At 40.9% G+C, this 12037-nt stretch overlaps 1 protein-coding gene across 1 annotated transcript in view; it reads right to left on the bottom strand.

The window, feature by feature from the left end:
* Positions 1 to 5302: 5302 nt before the first annotated feature.
* LOC126390905 (PDZ and LIM domain protein 3-like) overlaps positions 5303 to 12037 on the bottom strand; it is a 30172-nt gene continuing 23437 nt past the window's right edge. Inside the window, exons 5-7 of the mRNA XM_050045410.1 lie at positions 10455 to 10582; positions 7967 to 8078; positions 5303 to 5786 (exon numbers count right to left, since the gene is read on the bottom strand). Of these exons, the coding sequence (XP_049901367.1) occupies positions 5597 to 5786; positions 7967 to 8078; positions 10455 to 10582 (430 nt within the window). The 3' untranslated portion in view covers positions 5303 to 5596. The remainder of the gene's footprint in view (positions 5787 to 7966; positions 8079 to 10454; positions 10583 to 12037) is intronic.

The following is a 12037-nucleotide window of genomic DNA, read 5'->3' as shown; positions in this document are numbered from 1 at the left end:
CTGTCTCTTGGCTTTCCATCCATATGTATTAATATTTGATGAACGGCATTGCATCAGTGGACAGTGTGTCTATTTTGTCATTGACTTGCATTTCTATTGTGAAATAATTAAGTGGAGCTGGTAGTGAGACACAGTGTGAAAGCATATTAATCAGAGATGGTTCACTTTAAGAGCATCCTTTTGGTTAATGGTGCCTCATAGCATTCTTTGGGGAGGTCGTTACTACAAATTAATTTTAAGTGTAGCTGAAGAGACTAATCGTATCAATCTATTATTTAAGTAAACAGAAATTTCACCATGTTTTCATGTATGAAGTTAAATAGCCCAACATTTGAACTTTTCAAGTTTGTTTGCTCGTCACATTATTGTAATTTAGATTTATTGGACTGACGGACAAACAAAATAAGTAACACCTTTCACTTCCTTTAACGTGAAAGGTCAGATGTGTAGGATTCAGGGGGAAATACTGGCAGAAATGGAAAACGTTCTCTTCAGTTTATCATCACCTGAAAATAAAAATCATTGTGTTCTTGTTGTAACTTAGAATGAGCTGTTTATATCTACATATGAAGTGGGTCCACCTCCACAGAGTCTGCAATGCTGCACTGCCATGTTGTTGTACAGTAGCCCAGAATGAACAAACCAAACACTGGCTTTAGAAAGGGTCATTCGCATTTTCAAGTTTTTGCCTCTGCATATACAGCCTTTCTGTATACAGTATACCTGATATCTTGTCTGCAATGTTTTCTGTTGTTGTGTGTGATGAGCTCAAAATGATACTTTAGCTCCCCCCACTGTCTCAGCAGTCTTAACACACCAGCAGAGTCACAGTGTGTGCAGTAGACTAAATCACTGATATAAACCTGCTGATGATACTGTTAAACACTGTTACTATAATTATTAAGCAATGTACCTGTATGTGTCTGTATTCTACAGTGCAGTAGGATCACTGAAGAGTCTTAGGGGTTTGTTCACTAGTAGAAGGCTGGTGTGTGTTTTTTAGTATAAACACATACTCTGTTTCAAAACTTCGTACCCTAATGCCATGTTCTTAAATGACTGCACCATACAGTTTTTTTTGGGTTTTTTTTTGTTGGATCATTCACCTCAATTAAAGCCTGACATTTTGGAAACTGGAATCTGAATAAAGGTCTCTGGGTTTGAAAAACATAGCATGGAAGATTGATGGATCCATCGGCTTGGTGTGCTTTATTTTCAGCAGACTCAGTTGTGTAACTGTAGCAGAGGCAGAAATGGAAATGCTTCAAACTCACTAATAACATTTTTATCCCTGCTGTCCTTTTACACTTGTTAACTGAAACATGTCCTCTAACGGTGATCAAGCCAGCAACTAATTCAAAAAGAAACAGGAGTGTATGTTACACCATTGCAATATCAATTGTTGGGGTTATGTAATGGATGCTGAAGCAACCCAGACAAAGAAAAACAGGGGAAATAAAATCATATCGTAACCTACAGAACAAAGGTTACGATATTGTAACCCTAGTTCTATTAGCAAAGGTGGAGTTCTCTACTGGAGTCCTAGGGTGATGCTCCTCTAATCACGAGCAAACATTCGCACACTGAGAAAAGCATAAACGTAGCCGGCCAATCAGGACGTGCGTACCCGAGTACATGCGAACCCCACAGTTTATAGGGAGGCAGATTCACGGATCTGACGTCCAACACCCTCTTCAGCAAGCGGTGTAGGAGCGACAGGGCATCTTGGTATAGGGCTCTGCCTGTTTTAATAGAACTAGAGTTACAATATCGTAACCTTTGTTCTATCCCACACAGACTCCACCCTCAACTGGATTCTTTGGGTATAGGGGGTGGAGCCCAGTGAATGAACGCTCTGTTATGACATAACTTCGAGCCAGCCACACCTGATCCTGATGGGCTAAAGGTAAGTCGCCGTAGCCCGGTGGTGAGCAACCGAACTGCATGGACCTTTGACCAAACCTTGCAAGGGTGGAAAGACAAGCATTGACACCCTGCACATCACATTTCCTGGGTCATCAAGGAACACAGAAACATGTTGGTGTATCACGCCCAGAGGGGAGTCAGGTATAATACAGTTGACATAGATCCAACCCTTTTCACCAATCCTGTGTCATTCCAGTGAGCACAGGCAGTTAGAAGGAGCCCAACATGTCCAAGAGATAGAGCCATTTGAATAGGCAGGGTGTAGACTATGACACTGCTGTACATATGTCCTCGACACTCACCCTGCTGGACAAGGCCCCTGACACTGCCACGCTACATGTGGAGTGTGCACTGACCACAGTGGGAGGGTCCGTCCTTTTTTTTTCTTTTTTCATCAGGCAGGCCTCGCAGGCTGATGGCTGCTGAACACCACTCACTGCTTGGTCTATGCCGAGACACTGATGAGATCCTAGGAGCGGCCATCCATGGAAGAAGCTGCTCAGTGTGCTAGTCAAAACTGCTCAAGAGAAAATGGACGTCAGCCATGGGGATTCCCCTCTATATATTGTCGGGTCCTCACGTATTCAGGTAGGCACGTCCTGATTGGCCAGCTATGTTTAAACTTTTCTCAGTGTGTGAATGTACGCTTGCGATTAGTGGAGTATTACCCAAAGAGTCCAGTAGAGGGTGGAGCCTGTGTGAGATAGAGCCCTGTGTATATACTAAACGGACAGTTGTAACGAAGCTGTCTTTTGCTAATAGCTATGTCAGTGATACTCAACTTACAGCCCATGGGCCAAATCTGTCCTGCGATAGGGTGCCAGGTGGTCCAAGGACCATTTTGTAATTCACAATGAAAATAAACTGATTCACACTGATAATTTATTTGTACTTTTGTACTTGTTAAAGAAAAAAGAGCCTAGGGAGGATCCTGGGACCCCTAACAGAGGTCTGGGCTAAGCCCCGAATGTCCTCAAATCCTCGAAACACCCATATGTACATGTGATCTGTGCAGGGCTGCTGTGACTGGATTTGACTCTTGGCAAAAATGAGGAGGGGGCAGAAAAATGTTGAAAGGTTGAGAACAGGCAGGGATAAATATCATTAATGTTTCTGTATTAACAGGCCTCTGGTACTTAGTTAAGTATCCCTGAACTACAGGATCAAACCTGTGGTGTTACAAGGAGCCGTATTACATCACCTTTCTTTATTGCCTTTTACTTGTTGCTTCCAAGTTCCTTAACATTACCTCACCTCTTCAGTGTTCCCATTTTCAGACAATTGGGTCCCGGTCTACCAGTTTGCTCAGCAGCAGTGGTCAAATACAACACTAGGCGGTCTCTGGCTGCCGGCCAGCGCTGATGTATTTTTCCTCAAAAAGAACAGATGATGAAGACCAGGCTACGCAGGCTACAACCACAAACACCAGACGTCACCAGATGTGCTCCCCCCTCACTGTAAGCATGTTGAATTTCAGATGAAGTTAAGTTGAAAGTAATGTGGGGCTGTGTTCTGTTAAAAGCAGAGGAGAAATGCATGGTTTATAGATCTTCTGATAGATAGATCCCAGTGTGTCAGGTTAAATTGCACCATGTCTGATTTGTTCCTTCCACTGGATCATTACAGGGCTGTGTTCTGTCACCATTTTTACAAGCTGACGACAGCAGAAGTCCTGATAGACACATTCTGAAGTGCACAAAGGACTCGGTCACAGTGTCGTTGATGATTTTGTTCATAATGGCTTTTTTAAAAGTGAATGTAACAAGCACTAAAGATTCGTGTCCTAACTGCCAATTCAGACACTCATTAAGGGTCAGATCGTTGAACAGGTTCAATGTTATGTCTGGATAACCTACTCTAAAGTAAGTTGTAATTCAGTAACAGCACTGTGGCATTGCTTGAAAAAAAAAAGCCCAGCAACGACTAAAACCTCCTCTGGAAGCTCCACTGGTTTGAGGTGGGAAGTAAACTCATGATGCTCTTACAGTCATCACCTTCTTTGTCACTGCTTACTCTAGTAATCTCTTAACAGGTGACAAGACCAAGCTGCTACTAGTCAAAGTCGCCACTGGTGTTTAACAGCCAAATCTGTGTCATGTTTTCTGAAAGAGAGTAATTTCAAAGGCTTGACTCATTTACAGTGTCCTCTGCTTCCTCTCTGAAGATCTTGATTGAATGGGGATGGCTTAACTCCAGCTTTAATGTTGTCACTTGATGTGTACATGTTTAATGTGCTTTATCCATCTGTGTGCTCAAGGCTCTCTGTGTTTGACCTAGCTGCAAAGCATGTGTTCCCTCAGAAGCAGTAAAGTTACAGCTGAAGCTGTGGTTGAAGCATTTAAGCTCCTGCACACTCACACAGGTGTTTTCACTTAGTCTGGCTAATTACACCTCAGCTCAGGTTCTGCTTCTGTCCTGAGAAGCAGCTTAATCAAACGAAGGAAGAGAAGTCACCTGTGTGGTTTTACAATGGGCGTGTCGTGTGTTTTGTTGGTGTTTGAAAGCATTTTATATAATAGAATAATCTTTGCCTGTACTCTCCCCCTGTAGGCTTAAAAGGCACTTTTTAAAAGTTGGTAGCTCCACAAAGAGCAGCAGCTGTGGTCAACTTCAATTCACTTACAGCACAGGTGCTACTTATAACATTAACGATGGGTCTGTGTTATTCAAGTGTCCCTGTAAGCCATGACAGTGTGACAGTGAGCCAGCAAACACAATACGAGGACCCTGAGAGTGAAGAAACTAAGCCATCATTCATTTCAATATTTATCCCTGTACTTTCTACTGCAACAAAAATACGATAACATGGTTGTTTGTACTAGCAGTTTATTACAACCCATGTTTACGTTTTTCGTTCAGTGGCAGCCTCTAGTGGCCATAGTAATTATAGCGGGAGCAAAAGAGATAGGTAATGTAGTATAAAGAGCAACAAAGTCCAGGGTGAATGGATGGATCAAACATACACAGGACTTTCACCCAGGGGACTGCCATCGTGTGAATCCAGAAGCCAAAATTGAGTTATTTTAACTACAAATGTCATGTGACATACATCTATGTATGTGAGTAAAGTTATGTGAAAAAATATAACTGCGTGACGTGATGTCATGACATACATGTCAGTAGGTATGTCAAGTTTTGCAACATGTATTTGATTTAACCCCAACTATAATCTTTTTTCTAAAGCTAACCACATAGGTTTATAGGTCCAAACATTAACCACATGTTAAAAACTGCAACCATCAATGGTTATATGATGCATGATGATGAAAAATGTCATGCCTGGAGCACTCTATATATTGCCATATATAATGAAGGCTATTTTCTGATAATACCAAGCGGTGTTTTTCATCTCATGACTTCACATACACATGGGAGCTTACATTATGAGCAGAGATCTTTATTGATCAAGAAACTGACATGATGAATTTGACAAGTGTGTTTTGTAGTCACTGCACTGCTCTTTAAACAACCAGGCTGTTCAAATATCACCTGTAAAAAGTTCCTACACAGAGAAGACATCATACTGTTACATTCAGAGAGAAAAGTGTAATGTAATTGAAATATTACTGCACACAGACAACATCAGATAAACAGGTGCAGATTATCACATAAACAGATGTAGGCCATAGGAGGGTCTGTCTGTATGTGTGTCTGAGTGTTTGTTGTGAATCTATGCAGAAGGGAAAGTCGTGATCAGGTCGTGTCCCTCCGGTGGTCTCATTCTAGCACGAGCGTGAGTCTCACAGTACAGCTGCCCCTCCACAAAGAAATAGCCCTTCTGTTTGAGGTTGACGTCACAGTCGGAGCACACAAAGCAACCAGGGTGACGGTATTTGTCTCGTGCCTTCACCACTGTCCCGCTGTAGCATGAACGACAGAGAGGGAGATGTCAGACACAAAGAATAGTGTGTGTGTGTGTGTGTAGTAGTAGTAATTAGTTTGTACAGTATGTATATTATAAACTATAACAATGCAATGGATCCAAACTAAGGTTACTGACACGAGTGACCTGAAGGCAACACACAGACTGCACCAACTTTCAAATGGGATTATCTCATATTTTTCCATCTCATTATTTCAAGGTTTTACATACAAAACTATTACGTTAACTCTTTACTGTAACTCCCCTTTATGCTTTTATAATAACCTAAAACGCTGTATAATGTAGTTTCAAGTGGGAAAGGAGCTGTATATGACATTCAGAACATTAATATAGCAGCAAACAACCATTTGCTATGTAGAGATATAGCAGAGTAATGGGGTCCTGATCAGGGAATAAAGGCACTCTGTGTTGTTATATGAGCTTCTCTGTTCTTTGTTTTGGTAGACAGTCCAACCACACATGCATGTTAGTCCCTGTGTGTGTATCCTACCAGCGTTATTTTTCCCCCAAGCATGTTCTGCCAAGTCCAAAATACGCTTGGGAAAACAACTGCGCACTGGATGGCTAATCGCCGCCGTACCACTGATAATGGTGGCAGGACCAGGCCCCCAAGAACGCTGCTCAGCCTTGCTTTTAAAGTTTCCCAGTGGCTGCAGCCAAAAAAGCTCCTTGTGCCCAAAAAGCATTTACTCTATAGACCTTCAAACTTAAAATTGTTGACAGAACACCTCAAACTGCAAACAAGGTCAGTTATGGCTCTTCCTAGTATGACGTTGTGATCCATGTAGCTTTCACATTTGTAAAACTTCCCTCAAGCCGAGATAAGCGATTTAAAAATCGGTGACACCATCACTAAAGTTTATGGCGCCAGCGGGGGAAACACTCCTGTGTATATCCAGTGGACTGCACACCCTGGAAGTAAACTAGAATCTTTTTTGACGTATGTGCCAGACCCCCAGGAAGTGCAGTGGGCTTTGAGACAATTTTTGTAGTGGCCAAACAGTGTAATTACAATATCAGATGATGCTATATGGTCCAAAATACTTTTTCCCATAGACTTACATGACGAAAGAGACATCTGTAAATCGGTGGATACATTTTTTGAGCATCACAACCTCTGTGAGATGACTCATTTCACTATCGAGATTCAAAGGACTGCACGATTAAATCCTTCTATCCTCATTCATCGATTGGCAGAACTCTCTAGTCAGCCTGTTCTATGGGCCGCACAGTGTGGAAGCAGTGTCGATCACCTGTGTAATTTTATATGAGGCAGCTGAACCATTTTGGCGTCATGCGCCACTGAGCAACTTTCCCAGAAAAGAACGTGGCCCCGCCCCAGTGCTGTATCCAGTTGTCTTTCAACGTCCATGGTATGTGCCAGGTGAGCAATTCCACTGGACTGAATAGGCGATATCTTGTCATCCGGTATCTGTTAATTATTATACATTTATGGGCAGGATAACATGTAATGCCCCTCCCCCACTTTAACAATGTTAACTGTCAGTATTGTTGCTGTTGTCAACACTGTTCGTGTGGTTCGCACCATTAGCTGCTGACCGCCAGCTTAGCCAACTCCATGTTGAGAGCCGTGTGTAGACAATCACTGCCAAGAGTCTGAATCATATGCTCTGACTGTCATATACAGCTCCTTTTAAAAGGGAACACCACCTAAACACATTAGCTTCTCTCTCCCATAGCCAGAAACCAGAGAAGTAAATCTCAAACTGGGATGTCATCAGGTATAAAGCCTGGAGCTGCTCCATAGACAATGAATGGGAGTCTGATTTTGTATGAAGCTGATTGTAATAAAGTGGGTGGACCTTGAACTAATGATTTTTTCCATTATGTTATCAATAAATAAAAGGATTTCTATAACTGCTGAACAATATACTGGCATTGAAACGCATGTGACGGGAGTGTTGTAACAGTGCAACAGCCCTGCAATAAATAGTATTTTATGAATGCTCAGCCTCTGTATGTTCAGACAAAAGGACTGTTAATTACTTCTATACCTGCTCTAGTTAATGTTGTTGCTGTAGTGGACTGTATTGTTCTCCTGTACTTTCCTCCACCCTTTGTTTGTATGCCTATTGATTCATGGAAGCTCTGAATGTAAATCACAGATGATTTCTTTTCCTTTCTATTCTTACTCACACAATCCCATTCCCACACTTGTCACAGACGGGCAATTTCTGCAGGTTTCCTGTGGGCGCAGTTGGTTTGGTTGTGGGGGCTTTCACTGTCCTGGTCACAATGGGACGAGTGCCTGCCCACATGGGAGAGAGACCACTCAACAAAACAAGCCCGTACTTACACAGGAGCACATAAATAAAAACAAAACACTCAACTCAATTCATAAAACAAACACAAGGAGAAGCGTTTTTGTGATGACATGTTTTGTTGATTTAAGGCTGCACGACTCAATGAGGGGTTTGGCCTGATGACATAATGTGTAGCATATTGTGTGTGTTATGAGACCGGTTAGTCATACAGGGTCAAAATACTGCATGTTATCTTCATATGTGTTCCCTGTAGCATAGCAAATAGAATGTACTGGAATAATTGTTTATGCCACTGTTAGTAGGTCATCATGTTTCAGTTGAGACTTTTTATATGTGTCATACATCTTGTTTTATATGTCATCCTTTGTGGTTGGTGACTGAAGGAACAGTAGCTGTTAGTGGCAGCTAATGTGTATCCAAATTAAGAATATAACAGTAAACAAATGAGCAGTGTGGGTCTATAAATTCAGCTGTAACGTAGGATTTGCAGCAGGTTGGTTGTGTGGTTGTGGGTTCAGTCCCTGGCCACTACTGTCCACATGTGGAGATGTATTAGGGCAACAACACTAAACCCCCAAATGTGTTCCTGATGTGTGTGTAGGATATAAAAATATGAGCTGCTTTGGACAAAGTATCTATCTTCCTAGGGTATAATATATAACGACATGTAAACCTTAAACCAGAAATAAAAACTAGACTTTAGCAAAAAAACAAAAAGAAGACTAGTGCAGGATTTATACTTGTGCGTCAAATTGACGCCTTATCTGCGGCGTGGGCTCTGCATAGATGTACACCATGCTGTAGCCTGACATGTACTTCCTCAGAAATATAACTGCATGTTGCAGAGAGGCAGACCTTCTGTCTATTTTTATAAGCTGAAACCATTTACTTTTTTATTCCACAGATAAGAAACAATAAATTGTGAAGACAATAAAGCCTTCAAAAAAATTGCATTTTAAGTCTTTTGCGTGATTTATCCTGGCTTTATATGAGCAGAGGAAATCTCAGCTAGTTGCTAGGCTAATTTATACAATACAGTTGTTTTGTCAGTGAACCTTGTGAGTTGTAATGGAGCTGAATTATGTAATGTTACCTTTGTTAAATGTTGCTGTTGTCCCTGGCTTCATATGAGTAGAGGAAAAGTCCTGTAGCTGCTAGGCTAATTTATACAATGTAAAATGTCATAGGCTTGTGCTAAAAACGTTAGCATGTTGTATTTGTGGGGAAAATGTGTCCAGATAAAGACAAGTGTTTGTCTGTGAATGCTGCGAGTTATAGTGAAGCTGATTCGTGTACTTGTGTTTGAAACTGTCGCCATTAAGCCATGTTTAATGTGTGTTTAATGTGTGTTTTAAATCAACTAAACTTGACAGCACTTCACAGAAACCTCCGCCGCCAACTAGTGTTTTAGAGGTGTAACTGCAGAGTGACACAGACACACCACCGCACAAGTATAAATGGTCACAACGGCATAGGCTCTGCATACAGCTGACGCACAAGTATAAATCCCGCTTAACTGAAACAATATTGTGTACTTACAAAACTAACTGAAATAACATAAAAATGTACAGGAAATGTTTTTAGGTTTAGTTTTAGTCTTTGTCAATTTGGATAAAAGGAGGCATTAGTGCATAAGTTTATTGAGACTGATGTGTCTACATGTCTACACGTCCCTCTCTGGAAATTGAAAGTAAACTAAATTGAAGACAAAAATGAAAAAGAAATAGACATAATAAGTAGTGAAAAATACAAAACTATAATAACTCTGTTGTCTTCAAGAGACTGTGATGAAGACATGCCTTTTGTCAAATCATTTGCTGTTCTACTTAATTACACCAGTGTTATCCAGCCCTAATCACACCAGGATGTAATGTAGCACAGTATTTTGACTAGAGAGTCTTCATCAGAGTGTAAAATGCATTGCAAACAGGTGTGCAATTTAAGAGCTCATGTGAGGGTCATGTGACACAGGACACATGATATATTGGTGTAGCCCTGCTAGACAAAATACACATTGACAGACATGAAAAAGACATAAATGTATACTTTAAACAATTAACATATTTAGAAAGAAGAAAAAAGGCCCCGCCCACTTCAAATCAGTGAGAAGAGATCAGAGAAAAAAGGAAATACAAAACTGTAATGTAAAATAATCAAACCCTCATGCAGAGCCCCATAACTCCTAGTAAAAAAGCTGATTTAGAAAATACATTTTCAGGGCCTTTTAAACATCTGTATGTGTTTCCAAAATGAGGCATGTCAATGAAAGTATAAATATTTCTCTGCACCAGTAATCATTTCAACCTGTAAGATGTCTTAGTGTTGTGGAGGTAATGGTCTGGGAGAGATGAGGTGCTCACCATCACTGTCAATAAATTCCTGCAGGGCTTTGAACGAGCCAGACTGCCGAGGCTCCTGGGGCTCCTCCTGGTCTTTCTGTAACATCTGGTACACGTCAGAATCCTTGATGCTGGTCAAAGTCCTGGGACTGAGCAGTCACACACGTGCACACACAAACACACACGCACACACAGAAGTACAATACATAGTAAGGATACAAAACACCAAAGAACACTCCAGTGATGAAGGAAGTATTTACATCTGTTTCTTAAGTGAAATTATGTATTAAAAGAATACTTCACCCACAAAATGACCATTTGTTTATCACTGACTCACCACGTGTTGCCTTGAAAAACCTTTTTTTTTTCTTTTTGCATGCCTCCACAGTGAACAAAGAATACAAAAAAGGCAACATCCTTCATGATTTGAAGTAATTGGCGACCACGCTTAACAACAGCAAAACTGTATCAGTTTACAAACTCTCCCACAACTCATGCAGTGTAATCCAATCAGAGGAAAGGAAAGCTCCAAATAAGAGCTCTTCTTTGTCCTGCCTATTTCTCCTAACTGACCTCAAGATAACATCAGTATGAGATTTTTACCATTTTCTCATACTTCTTAATTTCACCTCCTGAGAAAAAGCCTTCCTCTTGTCTCAGCTTGATCCTAATTTTAGATTCTAAAATGCTCCCTTTTCTCTCACTGCTGTCATCTGTATTTATCTCATAAAATATCAGCTCTTGACATAACAGTAAGGTCTTGAAGAAGACTTGGCTTTTAAATGAACCTGCACAATTTCAGAAATTTGTCTCAGTGATTGAATACAAGCCTCTGCTCTGTGTATTTTATCTGTTGTCAGAGGTGAGAATCCTCTGAGAAGCCTAGGAGCATAGCAAAAGAACTCCTGTGGATTTATTAGATTTAGGAGAAACAGATCAGTATTTAGTAATCTACAGATAAGAAGCTGATTCATGTCTGATGAGGCAGAGAAGAGACTGATGTTAGCAACAAATTTTTCCTCTTGGAAGTCTCAGTTATCCAGTCATATGTGCAGTACTTCCCAGAAACATGCATTTTTGCTTAACTCTTACTATTAAAAACAGATCTGCAAACAAGTAGCGCACCTGAGTGAAAATGTGAAAAAGTCTTAGTGAAAATGCATGTGTTTGGGAAGTACTGAGCATACGACTGGATAAATGAGACTTGGATTACCGCACTAGTTGCACGAGAGTCTGTAAACAGATGGTTTTATATAGTTTTGCTGTTGTTAAATGCGGTCCCCGTTTACCTCAATTCATGAAGCATGTTCACCTTTTTTGGATTCTCCGTTCACCTTGGAGGCATGCACGCAAAACAAAGGCTTCTCCATGAATGAAATGTAACGCAGTGAGTAACTGATGGTCATCTTGCAGGTGGAGTATTTTTTTTAATCAATTATGTATTACTAGTCCATACCCATTGGTAGCTTTGTCACCTTCTACCTATGCCAATCCTCAATGCCTATGTGCAGTTTCACATAGATTGACCACGTCAGTGAGTAGAAAAACGTGGGACAGACAGAATGACTGACTGACAGAATGACACACTGACAGTTTCTGTGATT

The sequence above is a fragment of the Epinephelus moara genome, chromosome 5 (assembly GCF_006386435.1).
Source record: "Epinephelus moara isolate mb chromosome 5, YSFRI_EMoa_1.0, whole genome shotgun sequence".
NCBI classification, from domain to species: domain Eukaryota; kingdom Metazoa; phylum Chordata; class Actinopteri; order Perciformes; family Serranidae; genus Epinephelus; species Epinephelus moara.
The sequence above is the reverse complement of the archived record's forward strand: the minus strand, read 5'-3'. Positions and strand labels throughout refer to the sequence as shown.